Source organism: Trichoderma ghanense (assembly GCF_004382785.1).
Source record: "Trichoderma ghanense strain CCMA-1212 chromosome Unknown scaffold_3, whole genome shotgun sequence".
In the NCBI taxonomy this organism is placed as follows: Eukaryota; Fungi; Ascomycota; class Sordariomycetes; order Hypocreales; family Hypocreaceae; genus Trichoderma; species Trichoderma ghanense.
In genome coordinates, this window is record NW_027395666.1 from 966,119 (window position 1) to 989,284 (window position 23,166).

A 23,166-nucleotide genomic window follows, 5' to 3' on the forward strand; every position below is an offset into this window, starting at 1 on the left:
TAATCGCCCACATACACTACCTTTAGATTATATTAGAGACTTTAAGTAGTAGTAGTAACAGCTTAAATAAAGATAAGTAAAAAAAGTAAAAGTAAATAGAGCTATTAGAAGATAGAAGTAAATAATATAAAGTAAATAGAGATAATATAGATATAAGTAGCTACTACTTTATAATATATTCTATTATATCTAGGTGCTGTTAAGTGCTGCTGTTAAATTATAGCTCGCGACTTTGTTATTACGCTTAACAGACTTCTCAACTGCTCCTTTAAAGGCAACCACCTCCTTTCCACTTGCAACCACTACCAGACACCTAGAGACAGCACTTGCCTTAAGCACTTACATCTCCCTCTAAATCTGCTAAAGTGCCAATCTGTCCTCTTGAAGCTCCTTTTCCAACCTCACTCATCCTTTCGATCTCCTCAACACACTCCATGTCAACATCAAGCATAGAGACCTCCGACGCCATGTCGGCCTCAGCCCCGAATACGCTCTCTCTCCATGCTATAGCGGCTATCAGGCGGATGCCAGCCCATGTCATCAACCCTCTCTTTCCTAGATTTCTCACCGACCTTTATAAAGTCGAGTTGCTCGCCGAATTGGCCGATGTAGCTTTTCCATCGTCCCTGGAGGGTGTGCTTAAGTTGCCGACGCCGCCAACGATCGATTTCTTCAAAAGTCTCCCTCTCTTCGGTAGGCAAGGCATCGGCAAGGAAGACCTCTGGGCTATCTGCGCCCTCATCTTGGAAAAGCAAGACTCGAAACCGGTTATCAATTAGTTCTGGCACTAACATTTTGAGAGGGATTCGAGCACGTCTGGACTAGTACGATCAACGCATCTACTTGCCTCAATTTGTCGCCGCCGCCTTTAAACAGGGATACACCTTTGCTTCCAATGGCCTGCTCTGTTGGATGCCAGCACCACCATTGGCTTTTGTGCCAATCCAACCTCTTTTAGCAATCGCGTTTGAGAACTCCTTTTCACTCATGGTCTGGACAATACGAACCCGCTTGGATGGCTATGGACTGAGGGACGTGTGTCTCTGTGTATGGCCTGGCGGATAGTCACACATACCTACCTTATCCAGAGGACCTGAGACGCCCTCTCCTTCTTCTCCTTGTCTGAGCCTTCGTCCTTAGCATCCTTTCCTTCTTCTCATCCTTCTTCTCATCCTTGCTCTCCTCAACCTCACCATCCTTCTTGTTCTTGGCAGCGTCATCCTTGCCCCCCTTCTTCGCCTCCTCCTCCTCCTCCTCCTCCTTACGCGCCGAGCCTTAGAACGATTTTCGAGTCAACAACGCCGCCAACTATCGACGTCTTTAAAGGTATGCCGGTGTTCATGGAGAATAAGAATCTTTAGAGCGTCTACGTCATTATTCTCGAAAAGCCGGAATCTCAGCCCATGATATACATGATATACATCGGTTCTGGTACCCATTCTGAGGTTGGCGTCTCAGGTCGTCTGCCGAACTATAAAAACCAGGTGCCATCCAATGCATTGCCTCAGTACATCAAGAGAGCCCTTGCAGAAGAATACACATCACCAGTCGAGGCCTGCTTTATTAGTTGTTAATGCCGTCGCCCTTTTTTATAGGAGCGGCTATCCAGCATCCCAGCAACTTAATAATTCTTACTACTGCAGCTAATATTATAAAATAAGAGAGTCTACTCTCTGCTACTATTATTATATTCTTCTAGTCTTAGTAAAAAAAAGTCTACTCTCTGCTACTATTATTATATTCTTCTAGTCTTAGTAAAAAGTCTACTCTCTGCTATTATTATTATATTCTTCTAGTTTTAGTAAAGAGTTTACTCTCTGCTACTATTTATCATATTCTTCTAGTCTAAGTAAGAGCTGCTATTAATTACTAGTAAGTAGAATATAAAGAATCTCCTGTAACTTTCTATCCCTGTATATATAAAGTTGGGGTGCTGGATAGCTAATCTAGGGCGCTGGATAGCCATTCCCTTTCTTATCCCAGTGCGACGTCTGTTGGTGGTAGCAATCGAAGCGGCCTTTTCAATCATGTTCTGGTCTATGAGAGCTTAGATGGACGACTACGGCATGAGCAGCGTGTGTCTGTGGCCTCGTAATAAGCTCGAATAAGATGGTTGCTGCGGCCAGTAGCAAGACCCTCCCTCCTATGCGGACCTTCCCATGGCTGACGTTGCTATTGAACCTTGATCCGTTCCATCTCTCTTGTTCCCCCGCACGGCTCTGAATCTCCGTCGTCTCTGCCTGGATACTCGTACAGCTGGCAGCTTGAATCCGAAGACAAGCTCGCTTCACATACAACCCGCGAACCATTTTTCATCATCCCATTCGCACCGCAGACGATTTGCTCATCTCACCATATGCCTACAATGAGCACATACGAAGCCTTCAAAGCCAACGTCTCAGCCGCCGAAACTGCGGACGAGCATTTCCAACGATGCTGGGCCGAGCAGTCGTGCGGAGGATGCTTGCACAGCAAAGGCTGCAGTTGGTGTCCATATGTAAGTTCTGCATGCTACACCTCTTCTTCGGACAAATGTTGACACTTTATTCACCAATTGCGCAGACATGGTCATGCGTACCGAATGAATCCGCAGTCCCCATGCTGGCACCGGCCTTTCACAGAAACATCTGTCCGCACCCAGACGAGAGATGGGAAGTCAGGACAAGGCCCCTCGGATGCGCGGTGTCCTCTGGCACGGCGCTGGCCATTGTGGTGACCGTGATAGCGACGTTGACGGCGGTGTTGACCGTCGCGGGAGCAGTGCTCACTGTCCGGAGGATACGGAACTCGGAGCATAAAGTGATGAGTTGGGAATGGACATCTCGGTGGAAGCGGGTGTTGTTTCCAAAGCGAGGCCGCAGAGCTGCTGATGCAGAGCGAGATCCGTTGCTATCCCCACAGCAGGAGGGCTCGCCTGAAAATCTCTCATGAAGGCGCCGCGTCTTTTTACGTGAAATTACTCTCCCAACTTCTTCATCACAAGAGAGAGAGAGAGAGAGAGCAACTTGAAAGGACTATCGAAAAACCATGCGCAGGCCGAGAGGGTTTTTTTTTTTTTTTTTTTTTTTTTTTTTTTTTTTTTTTTTTTTTTTTTTTTTTTTTTTTTTTTTTTTTTTTTTTTTTTTTTTTTTTTTTTTTTTCAGCCAGAGCTGACCGGCGGAATGATGGCAACCTCATCCGCCTCGCGAATGACGGGGCCTTCCTCGCCCTCGCCCGGCACGTCTACATAGTCCAGGTTGACCGTCACCAGGCACGAATCGAGGATCTTGGCCCGGATGCCCGGATGCCGCGTCTCCAGCTCGGAGAAGAGCCTTGAAAGGGGCATGGGCGCGGGCAAGCTCTCGGCGTCTCGTCCGGTGAAGGAGCTGGCGCTGGCGAAGTAGAGGATGCTGAAGTGGCCGCGCGGGGGCTTTGGTGCGGATGATGTCATGACGAGCGGCTTTTGGTCAAGGGACTACGTGAAGAAGAAGAGAAGATGTTGGAGGATGAGAATTGAGGCCAATGGTGAGAGATAAAAGAAGTAATATTATTCAAGTACTAGCTGCTGCTTTGTTTACGAGTCATGTTAGCGTCGATGCTTCTCAACATTAGATTGGGAAGATAAAAAGGTGAAAAAAAAAAAAGAGTTCTAGGATCAGAGATCTTGGTGATAAAATATTACATCAATGAGAATTCAGGTAATACATGCTGTTTATTTTTGACATCATCTAGAACTTGGGATGATGATGAGCTGCAAAATAGAAAGGCTTTGCACTTACAACATCCTGTATGGCGAACAATTTGTATCTTGTTCTGGAAGAAGAATCGTAGGTTGACGAAGAAGAGAGGAAGGAAAAGAAAAGAGATGACGGGTGCGGTTTTGGAGAGGCTTTAAATACTCTAGTCATCGTCAGTGTCTCCACATGACGGCCCCAGGCATTCAATCCAATGAAATGGAAGACTCAACAGCGGGCGCTAATACTAATACCATAGTAGCCTCTTTCAGGAGCTTGAATTGGTGTGAGCTTCCAGTTTCTATGGGGAGAGCTTCCATCTCATGAATCTTGGGTATCATTTCCTTGCAGTGTCAGAATTGCAACAAACAAGCAATAGCAACTGCATCTATGACAACTTCTCTAGCCGCTGCTCCAGGTCCTTGACCCAGCCTTCCATGACCTCTACGTTGGTCTTCATGACCTTGTCACCGTTGCTCACAGTTTCCTCCAACTTTTCGATGCCTTCTTTCCATAGCTTGACTTCTGCTGTGATGTCTGCCTGCTGCTTCTCGATCTGGTCTAATGTCTGGCTGGCTGTTGCAGCATCGGCGTGGATCGCTCGGAGCGATCGCAAGCGGTCGAGAAGAGGAGGCAGTATAGGCGTGAGGTTCTCAATGGCAGGCAGGATCGCATACAGGGCGTTGATCTTGGCCTCCTGCTCAGAGGTATCGGTCGGGGGGGATCCGGCGTGCTTGCCCAGCTCCTCCCGCAGCGCCTTTGCCTTCTCCCGAGACTCGTTTAGCTTGTCTTGCTCGGTGGCCAGTGCCCGTACCCGGCGACTGATGGTGTCCAGATTGGCAGTCGAGGCCTGCGATAGCGTCGAAATCTGCTTCTCCAGGGAGTCAAGCGTGGGGAGGATTGCCCGAGGGAGCCCGCCCTCGCCGGCCTCTGTGATGGACGAGGAGCTGATGCCGAGGCTTCTCTCCAAGATCAGCAGCCTGCGATCGAAATCCGCTGCCTTGGCGAGAGCATGGGTCTGCTCGTACGTCGGCGCATAGGTAATGGTATACGTAGGCCCAGCTTCGAGTGATTCCGCGACGGGTTCGTTCGCGCCAGATGATGTTGGATCGATCTTCTGAATGCTCGTGATGCCGGAGCGCCTGGAAAGGTCATCCAGCGTCTGGCTCAGAGACTCCAGCCTCAAATCGCCGTCCGGAGAGCCATCAGCCTCGCCAGCCGCAGCTCCCTTTCGCTTGGCGTATTCATCCTTGGTTTCTTCCACTTCCCGCTTCAGACGAGCAATCTTGCGTTCCAGGCTCTCCACGTCGTCATCGTCCGAAAGATCCCCCAGCTCTTCTGTCCCGTCCTGCAGGATCCGTTGGCGGCGGCTGGATGCCTTGTATGAGCGCCGCTTGCCGTCGACGCGATCTGAAAAGTCGGCTCCGCTGATGTCAATGGTGGCCGGGGAAAACCGAGAGCGGGCTTCGTCAATGCGCAACCTCGACCGCGAGATGTTCTGTGTCTCGTCGTCTTCTCCGTAGAACTCATCGTCCGAATGGGTCCGAGCCGCGGTCGTCTGTTCATATCGTTAGCTGCTTAGATCAAGAGAGAAGCAGCTCCTGTAATTACCGGAACCGTCGAGTTGTCGTCTGTGAGCTCTGGGGTCTCGTAGATATCTGGCGCAGAATCCTGGGAGTGTTAGACGTGAAGCTGCGGTGTGTTTGATAGTTTGATACAAAGCGTACGAGATCTGGCAGCGCCGCGTATTTGCGGTTGAGCGCCATGGTGATGGCGGGATCGGCTTCAGAGCAAGCTTGTAGCGGTGCGCTCAGCTTCAAGAGTTGCGTGGTGGCTGTCGGGAGAATCGAGCTTGAAGATGAGAAGCTTTCCAGGATTGACCGTCGAGATCTGGGGCTTTGCTTCCAGGGGGTCGCTTCCCTGCAAGTACAGGCGCTCACAGCCTTGCAGCTGGTGCTATCGCGGGGCGCTAAAGGTCCGGGTGTCTTTGGAGGGAGCCTTCCAGCTCGGATACCCGTTTACAACAGACCATCTACTGACATGTCAACTGACCTCTACAAAAGAACTGAATCTTGCCATGTATTTTTTTTTTTTTCAAGCTTCGTATTTCCTACCAAATACCTTAGCTGCACAATTCGAGGGCATCGACTGTTATCTGTCAGCTGCCATTGTTGTCCCCAGCAATCGAACCCCGCAAAGGCGATATCCAAGCTTTAGCGATGTGGCCGCCCACAGAACGGCCCTCAGCCTGAACTGTGTCGACTTGTACCCAACTCGAACTAACGGACGCCATCCCACCTCCAAGTCGCAACAACGCACGCGTCGTCCGAGACGCGCCCTGTGTAACATCGCCCGGCCACGACTCCAACTGCCTCGCAACGCAATTGGCTGCTGGAACTGCTCTCAATCTTACCAAGGACCGAGGCGGGCGGTCTAGCAGCGGCATTTCAGGTCCTGGGGGCATAATACTAATACCTTGCCTTAGCCATTGGGCGTGTCTGGGCACAAGACGAAGCAGGCTGAGAGGCTTCTTCGAGGCCACGTCGATTGCGGGAGCTACCGTCTCTCTAACACAGAGGAAAGCGGCATCATGGGTTCACAGCCCGCGAGACGAGTAGGCTTGAGCCATCGCCACGCGCCGCAGCCTCTGCTCAAGTCGGTCAAGTCTAGGAACGGATCCACGACAGTAACGGCAGCGAAAACAACAGCAGCAGCGAAGACAACAACGGCACCCGAACCGGAGTCCAAAACTCGAAGTCGGCGCTCCTCGCTCAAGATACCTGATCCTGTTCCCAACGACAACGACGACGACGACGACGATGACGAGGAAGATATCACCGCGCCGCCCCTCGCATCTAGCGACCTGGAAAACAACGACGATGACGACGACGGCGAGAATACCGAGCATGCAGAGGCTAAACCGGAACCCGACCAACTCTTTGGCGACAGCTCGGATTCAGATGGTCCTACCCGAGTCGCCATCTTGTCCACCAACTTCAAATCCCTAGACCGAAATGGTGGGAAACATGGTCGTCAGTCTGCAGGTCAAGACACAAACACAGCGGAGGATTCCGAGGAGGAAGCGCAGCGGGGAGCCAGAAAGAGGAAGAGGAAGTCGGGCTCTCCCAACGACAACACCAAATCCAAGAGGAACGCATTCGTCAATCCGCCTGCTTTGCCGTCAAGGTCGGCCAGCCACCTCACCGACGACCTCGGCTTCACGAAACAGCCCAAGGTGAAAGCCACCTTTGGTAAAAAGAGCGCCACGTATCAGGCAAACCGGAAACCCAAAGGTTCGCACAATACATCCTTCCCTTGTTCTTCAATGCCATGAACGACTGACATTGTCTCTCCTTAGACGAATTGCCAAAGCCCAAATTTATGCCTCCTGCTCCCCCGCTCCCCGGCCACTCGGTCCGGAAAAGCTCCCAGTTCATCGTGGCCAGCAGCCCCGAGCCTTCTCCACTCAGGCGTCCTAGACGCCTAATACATCCTGTACCCGAGAACACCTTTGACACCGAAGAAGATGACGATACCCCGGCGTTCAGCTTCAGCCACCCGACATCCATCCCAGGTGAAGCCGACGACGTTGTTGCCAAATTCAATTCAGGACTCAAGAGAAAACCCAACCCCTTGCTTTCTAGAAAGAAGCCCATGGGGGGGAAGAAGAAGGGGGGGAAAGAGGAAGACGAAGAACAACCACAGCCAAAGTCATCATCGCCGCCAGCACCGAGCTTCGTGACGCCCGCCCAGCCCTCGGATTTCGTCTTCGCAGAACACGCCGACGGTGACGCAGCCAACGACGGCGATCTCTCCGATTCCAGCAGCAGCAGCCTCAGCTCCCTCGGCTCCATCTTCTCCAACAAGAGCAGCGAAAAGGACACGAGCGCACCATGTCCCTGGTGCGGCGCAACCGTCGACTCGAAGCAGCTCGCCGACTTCTCAAAGGGCAAGCGCCTCAACGTAGAACGACAGCAAAAGTTCTGCGCCTCGCATAAGCAAAAGTCGGCCATTGCGACCTGGGAATCCAACGCGTACCCGCAGGTCGAATGGGCCGAGCTCGAATCCCGATTCGCCAAGCACCGCGACCACCTCCTCGCCATCATCAACGACGAGGGCTCCTCGCACTACCGCGCCGCCCTCGCGGACAAGATCGCGCTCGGCCAGGAGCGCACCGCCAAGAAGCAAGGGAACATGATCCCGGGCTACTACGGCCCGCGCGGCTTCAACGTCATGACGGACTACCTCGTCCGCGAGTTCAGCGACTTGCTCATGAAGAAGGCCGCCCGCGACAAGGTCATTGCGGGTAGGGGCGTGCCCATGTTCATCGAGTCGGTGCTCGTGGCGGAGCTGGGCGTGCGGCTCATCATGGAGGACATGCGCGTGTCGCCAGAAAAGGCGAGGCTGATCCTCGAGGAGAGCAAGGAGCTGGGGGGATTGGTACATCCGGAGGTGCGTTGAGGGGGGGTCGTGAAAGGGGGAAGTTTTTGGTTCTGGTGTGCGTGCTGTCTTTTCTTTGGGGTATAAGGGGGAGGATGAGAACGGTCTGTTGTAGCGAGTGTACGAATGATGGCATGAAATGGTTGAAGCGATATCTGTCCGCCATCAAGCTCGGTAATTTTCTGGGGAGCTCGTGTACAGATCCCGCCCTTGGTACATTAGGATAACTTGTGTGCAGCAAGGTACTTTGGTTGTCAAACAAGATACCTAGCAGTCGAGAATGGATGCCCCCTACAGCACGATGAAATCAACGAAGCAACATGACATGGGACGGTGATTTGTATTATAACAATAGCCAAAACATAAGAATAGGCAGATCAGTCCAGGTAACTAACTCTATTCAAATGATTCGAAGGGCGAAGCAAAAAGAAAATACATGAGCCTTGAATCTGCGTACTGTAAGCCAAGAGACTCAAGAGCATAAGATGTATCTGGCACATCACTTTCCAGCTTATGTTTCGGCAAGGACTGAAGCACACTCTTGTCCATCAAGCACTGGGTCCAGATCCTCCGACCTGGCGAGACCGGCGGACCTGCTGCTTCAACTGTCTCAAGGCTGCTCTCTTCCGCCTTGCGCCTTGGCCGTGGCCTTGATCGGGTTCGCCGTCACGAAGCGTCTCCAGCACCATCAAGTCTGCCAGAAAGCGACGTATCCGCAAGCCAGTCTTGTTCCGCACAAAGGCGTCAACTTGTTCGTCACACGCTGCGGACGCGGCAATATGCAGGCCCCTGAGCACATCTCGATCGGCAACACGACCGCCGTCGCCTGGGCAGTCGTCCTCCGAGGGTGGAAGGCTCTCGCGGATCGACGATGTCCTCATGGGGACATTCGGCGGCGCATTGGCCTGATTGGAGACGCCGCGACCACCTCTGCAGCATACGCCAATGTGGTCAGGATCGAAACTCGGACGAGGCTGACTAGATTTGATGTCTCTGTTCAAGATCTGATTAGGGAGACTTTGATACTGTCTTTGATAGCTGTGACCGGCCTGTGAATGGAGATGGCGGGCAGGAGGGATTTGCGTTGTCTGCGCTCTCCTGCCATGCTGTCGAACGCAATAATGCTCGTGTGAGCTGCCTCTGCCGTCGTAACGCCCTCCACGGCAGCCTTCGCCGGTTGCTGGTTCTCTGTACAGACAGAAATCGCATGCTCTCCTGTCTGCATCTCTTGCCCCAATGCTTCTGTGGCGCGGGCTTCGTGGAATTGAATCGACCCTTGGCCGAGCACTTATTCCTCGACCACTTCGTTGGGACATCTTGAGAGGCGTGGGCTTGGGAGGGGGCGTTGGAGGTAAATCCTGGGACATTGTCGATAGGGCGTCTCCATCCGCACCAGACTCGTCGTCCTTGGGGAAGCAGGGAAGCCAACGCCGTTTATGCTTCTTTTTCTTCTCCTTGGCGGGCCGCCGCTTCGGCTTCCGAACGGGTGCTTCGTCAATCAGCGCAAACCTCCATTCGTCCATGTCCTGTGAGGCGGCAAATGATATCTCGGTTCCTGAGCTCTCGCTCGAGTATTTGTCCTTGGTGCCGTCAAACCCTGGCACCTTCGAATGCTTGCCGCGGGAGGCATTCGTGCGCCCTTGGCGTGGCTTTGATGAGATGAGCCTTGCGATATACGCGGGAAACCCGCGCTTCTGATCCTTTGATGTCACTGCTAGTCCTGCTGCCTTGAATTCCGGGCGAAAGGGCATCAGTTCAGATACTGTATGCAGTGATATACTAGATCTTGTTGGAGTTGCTGGCGGATTCTCGGCTGTCCATGGATGCTTGGCTCTTGGAGGGTGCCCATGTCGTCTTTCTGCTTGAGCTGTCGGCGGAAGGGGCTTGTCATGCACACTCGAATGATTTCTGTGCCGGCTAGGCTGTGCCTCTCGAGATGCTTTTAGGCCTCGTTTCTCTTGATTGTTCTTTGATATGGCGTTGAACAGGCTGAGCTGCTGGCATACGCTTCGCGAAATGGCTTCCACAAGAGCCGAGTCGATGGAAGTGTGTTTCGAAGCGCTCGCAAAGTCGGCCGCACCATCGAGAAGCAAACTATGTGAGGAACGTGGGCTTCTATAGGCGCACACGTGAGGTTTCTGCCTGGAGTTGGAAGGTGAAAAGTTGGCATTCGCGAAGCTTGTTGCCATCCCAGGTTTTGGCACTGTCGATGCAGGGTTTCGCAAAGGATTCGCAGCCACAGCCGTAGGGGTAGCTCGGTTGCTGGACACGCTCAAAGGTCTGATCACCGGCGGCAGTGGAAAAGTATCCAAATCGATAGATGGTTCCGAAGGTTCCCAAGCATTGTCCAGTGAGGATGCTTCGTCGACGGACCTCACTCTGGGTTTCTGGTATGAGGTTGCCCCGTCATATGTCGAGCGAAGGTCGTGCTGAGCGTGACGAGGAGCGTCCAAAGGCAGAATGGGTGGCACCTCTGCATAGTGCTGCTCAGAAGCTCGCCGAATGTCACTGCTATACACCGAGCCAGGAGACGTCGGGGGAGGAGGGGGTCTGCCGATTAGAGTGGGCGCCCGGCTGTTTCGTCTAGAGAGAATGACAACTCGAGATTTTGGCCGCTGCCGTTGAAATGATGCGGTTGCAGCGCTGTCACGGAATCGAAATCTGTTTCTATCAAGTAAAGTAGAGGCGGCCTCGGGGATAGCTGCTAATGTAGCCATTGAAAGGAGGGTCCACGATGACGAGGGTAGAACGCGATGAAGCTGCTGGAAAGTAGATGAGGAGTGGTGACGACGATAGTTGTTTGTTGCAATGGCTAAGAAGTTGCTGCGGTAGTGATCTAGGCATGAAGCGGAGGTGATGCAGCCGCGTTGTCATATTGACACTGAGAAGCTTTGAGGGGAGATGAGCCATCGTGGCTGGAATATTGAAGAAGACAGGAGCGACGAAAGATGGACAAGAAGGTTCGTGGACGAAGAAGTGAGCAGCAGAGCCCGGGACTTGGCTGCTGTTGCCCGTGAACCCATCGCATGTACCTGAGCAGTACATATGGAGGTGCATGATGTCCGATGCCATCGTGACGTAGCGCCCAAGTACTCATCTTGAAGTAGCCGAGGAGATGATGCTTCAAGATACCCGCTGCAGGTACGGCCGCACTGATCAGGCGCGAGACAGGAGTCAATTACCTGACGTCCTTGATACCGGGCGAGGAGTAGACGTCGAGCTGGCGATGGCCTTTGCGGAGCAGGAACTCGATGGCGGCAAAGTCGCGCTTTTCGATGGTGAGATTGCGTGAGAATTCATCCCTGCGAGGAGACGGTGAGCTTCGGATTTACTTGAAGAAGGTGAATCGATCTGATGAAGAGAGACGGAGCTCCTCTTACCTCACAAACTTTTCAAAGTGAGCCCGCGTCTCCTGTTCGTGATGTTAGTGACGAGGCAAATTCTTTGGTTCAGCATCATTCAGGCCTGCAGCTGCACACACCTGGGGCTTCTTTCTGCACTCGCGCAGGCACTGGCGATACAGCGACAGCACCTCCTTCTGTAAGCCTGACAGACGCATAATGATGGTTGATGGTGACAAGGGCAATGAAATCCGGTCTCAATGTGCTACGCTCACACACACACACAAGCTCTGTTGCGTTTGAAAAGCTGCTGATGAAACAAGGTCCAGAAGCTGGCAAATCATCGGCTCATCGTTGGTGGAATATTTGCCAGCCAGCTCGGCCGCCCACTGGGGAAAATCCGGAGAGCTTCAACCTGCTGCGTGGGGGTTCGGCGCCAGGGCGGAGACGCACAGAGGAGAGTGGAGGGTAAACGATCAGCCGCGGTGATCTGGCGGTGCTACGTACGCAAGGTATGTTGACGAGCATGGCGATGGTTGATTGACAAGGGAATCTCTTCTTGATTCACAGCGTTGTGTCTTGCTTGCATTCGTTCCCGATTTCGTTGGTTACCTTATAGACCGTCGTTGCAGGCATCGCGAGTGTCCTTTGTTGAGTCATCATCATGGCTGGCAGATTTACCGTACGTCTGATTCACAGCTCACGGCGACCGAAACTAACATCATCAGCGTCTCATCCGCTTTCTGGCCAAAGACGGCCGCACATACTACGGCGATGCCATCCTGCCCCAAGGCGTCACCGACGTTGCCAAAGTCCAGCGTGCCCGCATCATCGAGGGCGACGTCTTCGGCAAGTATCACGTAACGGACCAGGAAGTCGGCGTGCGGCTGCTGCTCTCGCCGCTGTCGCAGTCCCACGTCAAGACGGTCCGATGCCTGGGGCTCAACTATGCCAAACACGCCAAAGAATCCAACCTGCCAGAGCCCCAATATCCCGTGCTCTTCTACAAGCCCGTCACCTCTCTGTCAGGGCCCTCTGACCCCATCCCCGTGCCGCCGATGGCGCAGGAGGGAACGGGCCTGGACTACGAGTGCGAGCTCGTCGTCGTGATTGGCAAGAGATGCTCCAATGTGACAGAGGCCGAGGCGCTCGACTATGTGCTTGGATACTCTGTTGGCAACGACGTCTCTCACCGAGACTGGCAGATCAAGCTCGGGGGAGGTCAGTGGTCCCACGGCAAGGGATTCGACGGCTGGGCGCCTTTTGGACCGGCCATTGTGACGGGCGATGTTGTCAAGGATCCCCAGCATCTGAAGATCTGGACCAAGCTCAACGGACAGACGGTTCAGGTAAGAGCCTTGTACCACATCACCCCAGTGTACGCCCAAGCTGACTCGGGGACAAAGAACGGAAACACAGCAGACCAAATCTTCGGCGTCCGAAAGACGATATCTCTCCTCAGCCGCGGGGTGACTCTGATGCCTGGCGACGTCATCTTTACTGGCACTCCCGAGGGCGTCGGAATGGGCCGAAAGCCGCAGGTATGGCTCAAGGACGGCGACGTCGTCGAGGTTGGCCTGGAGAATGTTGGCACGTGGTACGTAAACGAGGCTCCTTTCCTTGATCCTTGAGAAGCTGGAACGACGAGGGCGATACTAACCATTGGCACCTTTGCCGCGCTCTGACATTAGTACCAACAAGGTGGAGTTTGAGGCGCCAAAGGCCAAGATCTAAAGGCAGTCGTACGCGACGCAGCGAGGCTGTTCAGGTATCAACAGTGATGGCTCGAAGGTGAGGCTCGGTGACGAAGGGAGGTGATTACCGACCTCATACGGGTGACCATGTGCTGAGAATGGAGGAGTGACGACGTCATCACCCGCCCTGCATCAATGCATGGAAGCATGTTTGATATCCCTTATTGACTGACCCTTTGAAAGACGAGACCCCAGAGCCAAAGTTGTTAAAGAGTACATGTGTGGCAATGTTCCTATCATTGTAGGCTTGGCACCCACTTAGAGCTGAACATACATGCATGCTTCTCCACGCACCTTATATGTTATTACATGTGATATAAGCCCTCGGTGCTGCTAAATTCCAGGCAAGATGCATGTATCGACTGGTGCCTTGGGGTTGGAATCCGAGCAACAAGGTGGCATAGCTCACAATAGTGCCTCCAGGGCGCCCACGTGGAAGCCTTGAGTGGACGTTCAGCCAACCGCTCCCGTGCGGCTGAGGCGCATCTCGTCCGGCTTCTTGCCGCAGCTCAACCTGGCACTTACAGGGACCGCAATTAACATTGAACCCACCATCCCGCAGCGGAATCGAGCCCATGCAATCGCCTTTTGCGAAACCGCCGGTTTCTGCCTCGTGTCTCTCGGACAGCGACTCCGACCGAATGCGCTCCGGCCAGTGGCTGAAGCAGCGCTAGCAGCTCAGCTGCGACGCCTCATGGCGAGACTCGATGCTGCCTATCCACCCTTCTGAGGCTTCCCACCAACCATCTCTGAACAAAACAGGCGATGCTTCCCGCATGTGCTGGTTGCTCTTCTCAGGCCAAGGAAGCGATTAGGTGGCTCCAATGGTATCGGCGTGATGACGGGCTGGGGCCCCGAGGAGGCTGATTTACGTAGGGTGAGGGTGCCTTGCTGGATTCAAGTGCCTGGATGCTTGCGGCTCTTGGTTAAGGAGTTATGAGATCTGGGTCATGTAGTACGAGTCCATTTATAGCGCCATGTCGCATTGGTTGCATCTCCTTGGAGCCGTTGAGTAGCCTCTCACCCTAAATCAATCTTGGTCTTTGAGAAGCTTCTCTGGATGTGACATACTCATACAGCTCTACAGTTTCCTGCGGCGTGTATCCGTCTAGTATCATCTTGCCAAGTCAGCATTGGCTACACGCTCACGGTTTCTGCTCGAGAACTGAAGCATCGCCATGACTACTTCTCCTGTCGAGCTGCAAACCCTCACTTCAGCCTGTCTTGGGCCAGAAGACTGCATCGACTTTTACGACAACCCTTACACGGCGCTGGGCAAGCTTCAAGATGCTAAAAAAGACAACGGAATCGGGTCGTCTGTGACAACGGAGAAACCACCCGATAGTGACTTCGACGACGTCGATTGGCAAGGATACGAACCTCCTACGGCTCTCAGGAAAACAATTAACATCACATCGCCGATCCTCCTCGATCTTGTCTTCTCTTCGATCGAGAACGTCAAAAGACGAGTCGCTAAAGAGCGGCGTCTGAAAAAGGAGGCCGCAGAGAAGGCTGCTCGTCGGGCGGCGCAAGAGAAGGACAAGGCAAAAGGAAAGGAGCCGTATCTACCCATCGTCATTCCTCCATCCGAGGAGCCACCAGCCGCATCATCAAAGGCGAGCGTCACAGGCCTGGCGCAGGGCTTTACCCTCTCGGGCGGCCAGGGTACCACAACCAACTCAGAAAAGGTCGAGAAGCGCCGAAGATTTGCTCTTCGCAATCTATTCCAACGCAGCCCGGAAGGGGGTGAGAGCAGCGCGGCCGGACGTGCTCGAGAGACCCTTCGGAGCAAGATCGAGACCCAGACCCAGTCCATTGACACGAACTCGGCCGACCCGAAAATGTTGGAAGCCATTGCTGCGCTCAGAAAGACCAAGCTGTTCAAGAGTGCGGATCCGAACGCCCTCGTGTAAGTCGCTTGAAAGCCGGACTTTGATCCGCAAGCTGTGTGCCAGCTAACCATTATATACCTCTCCCTCTTGCAGAGAATGTGTTTCGTGCCTCGACGACGTTCCCGTCAAAGACACAGTCAAGGTTCCATGTCATAGCTATTGCCGCGACTGTTTCATCCGTCTGGTATCAGCAGCAGTCCAGAACGAACAGCACTGGCCGCCGAGATGCTGCTTGAACCAGATCCCCTTCAAAACCGTCCTCAAACACATCCCCCAAGACCTCAAAAAGACGTTCCACGAGAGATCGTCAGAATGGGAACTCCCCGTCAGCGAGCGAGTGTACTGCCACAACCCGGACTGCGGCGTCTGGATCAAACCCGGCGGAATCAGTCTCGTCAGGCGTCAGGCCCGCTGCGACCACGGCCACGTCACCTGCACAATCTGTCGGGGTTCAGCTCACGGGAACGACGAGTGCCCTCAAGACCAGGACCTGAATCTGACCAATCTGTTGGCGGAGGAACAAGGCTGGAAGCATTGTTACTCTTGCCGTGCTTTGGTGGAACACAAAGAGGCCTGCCAACACATGACGTGCAGGTGCGGTGCGCAGTTCTGTTACGTCTGCGGCCTGCGGTGGCGGACATGCGGCTGCACAATGGAGCAGCTGCATGCCATCAAGGAGGCGGCCGAAGCGCGCAGGGCGCAGAGGCTGGTGGACGAGCGAGCGGAAGCAGAGGAGCTGCGCGAGATCCTGGCGCAGATTGAGGAGTTTGAGCGCCAGGAGGCCTTGAGGCTGGAAATGGAACGGCTGGAGCAGGAGAGGCTGGAGATGGACAGATGGCAGGCTGAAGTGGAGGAGAGGCTGAGGATGGAGCAGATTCGCCGTCAGGAGGTTGAGGTCAAGTACCAGCAGCTGCGCGAGATGCTGGATGGTCTCAACGAGCTCCAGCGGATAATTGCCGAGTCAAGGCAGGAGGATAGCTCCAGAGATCTGGCCATGGAAGCTGAATGGGCGAAGAAGCAGCTCGAGGAAAAGCAGCAGGCCGAGCGCGAGAGTCTCGACTCGCTGTTCTCGATCAAGCTCAGAGCCAGGGAAGACCAATACGGGAAAGAGTTTGCTGCTCGAGCGGCCCTGGAGTATCAACTGGAGGAAAACTACCTGGCACAGCTCCGCAGCTTCTGGGCCGACAAGGTTGACGGGGGAGAAGAACGGGTGCAGGCAAGCATGCTGCCCTTGCGCCAGCGCATGGATCTGGCGCACCGGACGTGGCAGAGAGGGAGGGACGACCAGCTACAGCATTACCGGAGCAAGCTTGATGATGAGCGGATAGTGAAGGAGGAGCTCATGTACAGCTCGAGGAAGAGAATGGAGGCGTTGTATGTGGACAGGGAGACGGGGCTGGCGAGGCGGATGGCGGCGGAGAGGAAGTGGATTCAAGAGGTGGTTTTGGAGAGGGAGCGGTTGCTTGTTGGGATGGAGCTTCAGGAGACGGAAGATGATGCGGATAGCTTGTTTGCTCCTGATGGTAACGAATAGATGGTTGCTTGGGAGTTGGCGCAGGGGCTGGGATTGCAAGTTTTGTGTATATGGTTTTTTTGGGATGGGTGGTTCGGCACAGGGAAACTTAGATGAGGGCTCCTTTTGGGTGGTTCTTATGATATAGTATAAAGTATAAAGTAGCGCGAGGAAGTTGGCGTGTGAGGTGCTGAGTCTTGGTGAAGCTCAATAGAGAGTTGCATAATGTATCCTCCCTAGTAGTCTTACAGACGTCGTCGGATATCCAAGCACTCTTCAACAGCCAATATTTACAATGTCGTTTCCGCCTACTGCCTTTAGACCGCAGTCTGAAACCAGTAACGTCATGCGAGTACTAGCTACATAAGAGGAGTCAGCTTTCGGAGCACATGAAGTCCTCTCGGACCGCTTCTACTTCTATTAGTAGTAAGTCAGTGGCAGAGAAGCGGTCAACTCCTCCTATTCTTGGTGGAGATTTGTCAAATATGATGCGAAAAGTATTACTTGTGAACGAGGCTGGGCACGGGAAAAGAGTCCGTGGAGGAGGGCCATGGATAGGCATTGATGTCACCCCATCGTTGGGATACGTGAATGGCAAGTATTGAAGCCGACTGTGTGCCATGGTGTATAGATAATACGGCCTGCCTTGTGATTGCTACTCTATTTTACGAGTTGCTGCGAAAGTCAATTTGAAAATAGAGTATCCCGAAAGCTTCTCTGGAAGTTTTCGTCTGAGGACAATAAGCCCGTGGATACCTAGATAGACTTTTCAGGGTGTAAGAAGGGCTACCAAGGTAGTTGCGAGAAGGTCCTAGGAGAACTGCGTGTAAGCTACATGTATCGAGTCATCCGCCACTTCTGAGGACCTGAATGCACACTACTGTAATATAGGCTGTCGAATTCAGAGGGGTGTCGTTTACGGAAGTGACTATTCATCGTCCCCAAGTCATAGATACTTGAAGAGCGAAGCTTACATGTACCCAGATAGACTCTTTTTGATAAAGGTAGAAGTACATGTATATACGAGTAGCGAGATTCAAAGAACATAGCGACAGTAGCAGCAGAAGGCAGTACATGATGAATTCATCAATCACTTACAAGACCTGACTTCCTCGTGCGTCGACCGCACAGGCAACAGTTTGCGAGTGTCGGTGATTGGCCTCGGAAATGGTTGTAGTTTCATGGCTTTCGGGACCAATGTCCGGAGCAATGTCTAGAGTCGAAACACCGGGGTTGGTTGAATCGTCTCTGAGCATCTGTCCTTCTTGCCAATGATGGCACTTCTATTTCCTCGTGGTGATGCTAATTGAAAACAGTCTCATTCGCTTGTCCACAGCATTGGAGGCACATCAACATAATGTGATCAGAGGCATGACGACGCCCCCTTTTGATGGCGCTCCAGTGCCGCCCAAACGTGTCCGAGGCCACTAAAACGCGCCGCTTCCAGGCGTCTCACGCAGTGAAGCAGGCGCTAAAACATCACTCCGGGTGCTAAATCTACCGGGGTCAGACACTCAGGCCTCGACGCCCCGCGTTTGGCATAGACGGGGGACCTGAATCTCTCCCACCGTTTCTCCCCTTGTTCTCTTCTCTTCCATCTCCAGACTCTCGTCCGCCCGTCGGGTTAGCGGCAATATCTGCATATTACTTGCTACTCCTACTACATGGTAAGCTATTTCGAGACGCCGCTCATCTCTTGATTGGCTCGAAGCAATCGAAGTGGACGTCTTCTTTGCTTGGGCGGGAAGTGCCGGCGTCTGATAGGGTTGGGGCCTTCGATCAAGGGCGGAAGAAGCGGCCGGGCCAATGCTGCAGCCCGAGTCTGGCCAGGGCCGGCACTTCTTGGATCCGAGTCGGGGCAATTATTCGAGGCGCAAAGTGTATCAGCAGCGCAAAGGTGACGGACCGTCGCGCGATGGGTTTGGCGCTTTGACGGGCATCGGAAGCTCAAACAGGGGACAAACGAAACAAGGTGTGAAACGAACCATAACGGGGACGAAGAGAAGGTGGTGATGGTGATGGTTGATGACTGGAGGTAGCTGGGCGGGGGGGTCTTCCTACGGTCTTGGCTGTGCAATTGGGTATTTCCCCAACTGAAAGAATCCGGGGAAGGAAAACGAGACCCAAGAAGACGAGAACTAACATTTGCAGTTTCAGTGACATCAATGTCCTCTTGGATATCGCATTGGGCACCGCAAGCGGGCGCTGCAAGAGCGGATGCAGACAGCCCCATGCCCGCGGCTACCTGGAACACGGGGCATTCACGAGCTTCAACACGGAGCCTCTTCTTTCTCAATGCCCTTCTGCTCTGGTTGGAGCCACGGCAGACACGTTCCAGCAGCAAGCAGGCAAGCGGGCGAACGAGATCCAGGAGACAACCGCTAGGCCCCCGGTGGCGGTGTTAGTCCTTACATGTGGCTTTTCGCATGTCTGCTTTCAACAAAAAAAAAAACATCCGTCTTCCAGACCCGAAAGGACGCCGCCATGAAGCCCCTCTGGACCCCCGTTAATGCAGTCGAGCTGAGATCGCAGTCGTCTCAGCTGGTGGTGAGGGGAGGCTGCCGGCTTGTCTCCGAACAATTCAATGGTCAATGCGGCGTTCAATCTGGTACGCCGCTCTCCGAATTGGGGTAACGGGGCCCTCACTAGGAGCTTCATACAGCCTGGGTGGACGGGGACTTGCAAGGGCATTGCTTGTCTTCTACTCGGCATGTTTGATACGACCATCGCTTTATACTTGCACGGGGTAAGGTGCTTAGTCGTGGTGCCTGTTCTAGCTTATACGGGAACCGGAAAACACACTGCAACACCCAATGTTTCTATAAACAGATCTCGGGGCGTCAGCTTGCTGGTCACGCAGGCCAGACCAATGCCTTCGCAATCCTCAACCACACGCCCCTCCCCGTCCCCGTCCTCGTGGAGCCCCCAGTTGCAGCCCGGCTTCCCAACGTTCAGTCTTTGCCCGTACTCCGAGGACCCTGATGAAGCTCGTTCCAGCACGGAAACAACGGAGCCCATCAGGGGGAGTGTAGCGCGAGCTCAGACTTGCAAGCTGGTTCAATTCCCGGCAAGCGTTTCGCGACCCTGGACGGACGAGGCGCGAACTTGGTTTCAACCGTCGGGCGCTATGCTTGTGCTTCAGGCCCTCCTTGAGTTGAGGTGCCCCGTGAGGCGACGCTTACTATTCGGTGCTTGGACGACGATGAAAGGAGGGCTTGTTGCTGGGATGCATATAAGACCAGCACACCCTCAGGTTCCTGATTGAGACTTGATATATCCCACAAGCCAAACAACCACGACCCACACGAGCATCATCTCCAGCTACAAACAACCTCATCCTTTATCCTCCTCTTCCTCTCAACAATCTTCTCGAAACAAAACCAAACAAACAAACAAACAACCGCCAAGATGCTCTTTTCAACTCTGGCCGTTGCTGCTCTCTCCGCCGTCGCCAGCGCAAAGACAATCCGCATCGACGTCGGCAAGAGCGGCCTCAACTTCTCCCCCAACGACATCAAGGCGGATAAGGGCGACATTCTAGGTATGTCACCAACGCTCCTCGATCTTTTTCTTGATAGGATCATTGATTAACAATCCTTTCTTTTTAGAATTCCATTACCATGCCCTTAACCATTCCGTCGTTGCTGCCGACTTTGCCAAGCCGTGCCAGCCCAAGGCCTCGGGCGGCTTCTACTCGGGCTTCTTCCCTACCTCGTCCGGCGAGAACGTGAGGTCCCCACCCTCATATATGAAACAATTCTGGTGGGGTGACAAGAGTACTGACGCTTTGTCTGCAGAAAAACGTCTTCCAGGTCACGGTCAACGACACCACCACCCCCCTCTGGTTCTACTGCTCCCAGACCGTCGGCAACCACTGCAGCGCCGGCATGGTCGGTGCCGTCAACGCCAACGCCGACAAGACGCTGGCCATGTTCAAGTCCGCCGCCGAGAAGGAGAGCTCCAACCAGTCCCCCAGCAGCGGACCCTTTGGCGGCCGCGTCCTGTCCGCCGCGTCCGCCAGCCAGTCCAGCGGCGGCGGCAGCAGCACCACTGGCTCTGCTGCTGCTGCGACCACCACCAACGCTGCCGCTGCCCTTGGCTCCGTCGGCGGCATGGCTCTGGCCGTTGTTGGTGCTGCCGTTGCTTTCGCCATTTAAGGCTACTGGACTGGTTTCCAGTAATAGATGGATTAATGATGGGTGAAAGTGTGAATTATACGTCAACATGTACGATGAGTCAATGGTTGGTTTTCGGTGTTGGTTTCTTCATTTTCTCTTCGTCTTGCCTTGTTTCCTGTTATGAGAGGCAGCGTGCCGAGAAAAGCAAACAATAATGCCTTTATCCCTGCTGCGAGACTGGCCTCACTTTTTGTTATTATACCAATCGGTACAGGCAATGTACCGACATATAGAGATGGGATTCAATACACAGAGCATGACTCTTGATTTCACATTCCACTGGGGTGCCCAGCAGATATGAAATGTGAATCTGTTTCTTTATAAATCTGAACGGCCAATGAGACTCTTTGTTGGGATATATACATACAGCTTGCTGTGGAGGAATTATGATGTGTGTTTCAATCCGTTTCAAAGCCGTTGAAACCGTTTCAACTCGATGCAGCAGCCAAGCTTTTTACATGTAGTTTTAGCGCCTGAGCGTCGGCAGTGGGGCTGCCGTCTAGCCTCACCAGTATGCTGGAAAAAAAGCTTATTCATACGCCACAAGATCTCATCATCCATCGTCTCTCATCCGAAACTTACACTCGTAATACTATCACGAAACTCATCCAACCAGCATCATGGGCTCAATCAGCAGAGGCGAAGATGCACCAATACCCTCCCCACAGTACGTATCCTCTCACTTCTTCAACGCTCATACACCAAATTTCCTCGCAGGTCATAAGAAACATTGACGACTTGCAGGGTAAGTGTTTGACGAATGAGAAGCTGACATGAAATTCATAGTCCCCTCAAGATCTTTGATGCGGCGAGGAGGCAGGACCGGTTTCTATATGCGTGTGCGCCCATGGTGCGCTACAGCAAGGCAAGTTCTCACCATGTACCCCTCTGGCCTCATTTGATGTAAAGAAGGAGTCAAAAAAGCTGATGAATCTTCTCATCTATGCAGCTCGCCTTTCGCCAGACCGTTCACAAGTATGGCGTCGATCTATGCTGGACGCCAATGATTCTCGCAAAGGAGTTTAACAGGAATCAATTCGCCCGAGACAGCGGTACGCACTCTGCCCTTCACCCATCCATCACTCACCCAACCCCAACCCTGAAAATGAGAGTTTAAAAAAAAAAAAAAAAAGATGCCCCAGGTTATCATCACTGACGATGCAATACCCAGACTTCACAATCTCAACAACCGGCATCCAACCCCCCACCATTGTCCAGTTCGGCGCAAACGTCCCCCTCGAACTCGCCCGCGCGTCGACCCTCGTCGCGCCCTACGTCTCCGGCGTGGACCTCAACTGCGGATGCCCCCAGTCGTGGGCCTGCGCGGAGACGCTCGGCGCGGCGCTCATGAACAAGCGGGAGCTGGTGCGCGACATGGTCGTCGAGACGAGGGAGCATCTTGCGCGAGAGGGATGGGCCGTGGGCATGGAGAGGGATGTTGATAGTCCCAGGGGGAGGAGCGTGAGCGTCAAGATTCGGGTTCACGATGATCTGAGGTGAGTCTTTGCCGGTGTGAGATGCCACGCACTGATCACTGACATGAGAATGACCGCAAATGAGGATGAAGCGTCTCATACAGCTCGTCTAACAACGTCACAGGAAAACAATGGACTACCTCGACACCGTCATCGGCCACCCCCAGAACCGCCTCGTCGACTGGATCACCATCCACCCACGCACCCGCCACACCCCCTCCACCACCCCAATCCGCACCGAAGCCCTCGAGATCCTCACCGAAAAGTACTCCCGCACCCTCCCCATCCTCCTCTCCGGCGACGTATTCGATCTCGCCGCCCTCCCCATACGAGCAACAACCCCCGATCTCGCTACTCTTACCCTTAAAGAAGATCCCCCAAACACATCCTTTTCACACTCTGCTGGTATTACCCCCCACCAACAACAACAACAACCAAAGCCCAGCAACACAAACCTCGCCGGCTTCATGTCCGCCCGCGGCCTCCTCGCCAACCCGGCCCTCTTCGCCGGCCACCCCCGCTGTCCGTGGGAAGCCGTCGAGACGTTCATGTGCAACGTCGCCCGCTGCCCGCTGCCCCTTAAGCTCGTCGTGCACCACGTCCAGGAGATGTGCGGGCCGGGCATGGGCGACGACAAGACTGCGCTGCTGAACAAGAAGGAGAGGGCGGGGCTGGTGGAATTCGCAAACATGGCGGATCTGATTGATTTCTTGGATGAAAAGATTGAGGAGCATACGGGGCAAAGGGGGGGCATGAGGAGAGACTTGTAGATACCAGCTTTTTGGAGCGCATGAAAAGAGGGATAACCCAAATCAGGATGAAAAATAAAAGTCGACCATGTATAGATAGTGGCCCCCTAT

At 53.6% G+C, this 23,166-nt stretch overlaps 10 protein-coding genes across 10 annotated transcripts; 6 read left to right on the plus strand and 4 right to left on the minus strand.

Moving 5' to 3' along the window:
• Window positions 1-476: 476 nt before the first annotated feature.
• CCMA1212_003633 (uncharacterized protein) lies at window positions 477-794 on the minus strand (the record flags this gene model as incomplete). Its single annotated transcript, XM_073700973.1, has 1 exon — window positions 477-794. The coding sequence occupies one exon, from the start codon at window positions 792-794 to the stop codon at window positions 477-479; it is 318 nt and encodes a 105-aa protein (XP_073560496.1).
• A 1,462-nt stretch (window positions 795-2,256) lies between these two features.
• Window positions 2,257-2,931, plus strand: CCMA1212_003634 (uncharacterized protein; the record flags this gene model as incomplete). Its single annotated transcript, XM_073700974.1, has 2 exons — window positions 2,257-2,497; window positions 2,563-2,931. Coding segments are annotated over 2 exons (609 nt in total), but the record flags the coding sequence as incomplete, so codon positions are not given.
• Window positions 2,932-3,139: 208 nt separating this feature from the next.
• Window positions 3,140-3,430, minus strand: CCMA1212_003635 (Molybdopterin synthase sulfur carrier subunit; the record flags this gene model as incomplete). Its single annotated transcript, XM_073700975.1, has 1 exon — window positions 3,140-3,430. One exon carries the CDS (start codon window positions 3,428-3,430, stop codon window positions 3,140-3,142), a length of 291 nt encoding a protein of 96 aa, XP_073560494.1.
• A 671-nt stretch (window positions 3,431-4,101) lies between these two features.
• Window positions 4,102-5,479, minus strand: CCMA1212_003636 (uncharacterized protein; the record flags this gene model as incomplete). Its single annotated transcript, XM_073700976.1, has 3 exons — window positions 4,102-5,271; window positions 5,325-5,384; window positions 5,441-5,479. The coding sequence occupies 3 exons, from the start codon at window positions 5,477-5,479 to the stop codon at window positions 4,102-4,104; spliced, it is 1,269 nt and encodes a 422-aa protein (XP_073560491.1).
• An 824-nt stretch (window positions 5,480-6,303) lies between these two features.
• CCMA1212_003637 (uncharacterized protein) lies at window positions 6,304-8,174 on the plus strand (the record flags this gene model as incomplete). Its single annotated transcript, XM_073700977.1, has 2 exons — window positions 6,304-7,006; window positions 7,072-8,174. The coding sequence occupies 2 exons, from the start codon at window positions 6,304-6,306 to the stop codon at window positions 8,172-8,174; spliced, it is 1,806 nt and encodes a 601-aa protein (XP_073560492.1).
• Window positions 8,175-8,701: 527 nt separating this feature from the next.
• On the minus strand, window positions 8,702-11,712 carry CCMA1212_003638 (uncharacterized protein; the record flags this gene model as incomplete). The annotated part of the gene is made up of 4 exons (XM_073700978.1): window positions 8,702-10,976; window positions 11,336-11,455; window positions 11,534-11,565; window positions 11,635-11,712. The coding sequence occupies 4 exons, from the start codon at window positions 11,710-11,712 to the stop codon at window positions 8,702-8,704; spliced, it is 2,505 nt and encodes an 834-aa protein (XP_073560489.1).
• Window positions 11,713-12,158: 446 nt separating this feature from the next.
• CCMA1212_003639 (Fumarylacetoacetate hydrolase domain-containing protein 2) lies at window positions 12,159-13,228 on the plus strand (the record flags this gene model as incomplete). The annotated part of the gene is made up of 4 exons (XM_073700979.1): window positions 12,159-12,176; window positions 12,223-12,843; window positions 12,901-13,091; window positions 13,186-13,228. 4 exons carry the CDS (start codon window positions 12,159-12,161, stop codon window positions 13,226-13,228), a joined length of 873 nt encoding a protein of 290 aa, XP_073560490.1.
• A 1,198-nt stretch (window positions 13,229-14,426) lies between these two features.
• On the plus strand, window positions 14,427-16,674 carry CCMA1212_003640 (uncharacterized protein; the record flags this gene model as incomplete). The annotated part of the gene is made up of 2 exons (XM_073700980.1): window positions 14,427-15,157; window positions 15,234-16,674. The coding sequence occupies 2 exons, from the start codon at window positions 14,427-14,429 to the stop codon at window positions 16,672-16,674; spliced, it is 2,172 nt and encodes a 723-aa protein (XP_073560407.1).
• A 3,387-nt stretch (window positions 16,675-20,061) lies between these two features.
• CCMA1212_003641 (uncharacterized protein) lies at window positions 20,062-20,810 on the plus strand (the record flags this gene model as incomplete). The annotated part of the gene is made up of 3 exons (XM_073700981.1): window positions 20,062-20,194; window positions 20,262-20,380; window positions 20,451-20,810. 3 exons carry the CDS (start codon window positions 20,062-20,064, stop codon window positions 20,808-20,810), a joined length of 612 nt encoding a protein of 203 aa, XP_073560406.1.
• A 641-nt stretch (window positions 20,811-21,451) lies between these two features.
• CCMA1212_003642 (tRNA-dihydrouridine) lies at window positions 21,452-23,076 on the plus strand (the record flags this gene model as incomplete). Its single annotated transcript, XM_073700982.1, has 5 exons — window positions 21,452-21,498; window positions 21,618-21,681; window positions 21,781-21,883; window positions 22,003-22,327; window positions 22,431-23,076. The coding sequence occupies 5 exons, from the start codon at window positions 21,452-21,454 to the stop codon at window positions 23,074-23,076; spliced, it is 1,185 nt and encodes a 394-aa protein (XP_073560405.1).
• Window positions 23,077-23,166: the final 90 nt, after the last annotated feature.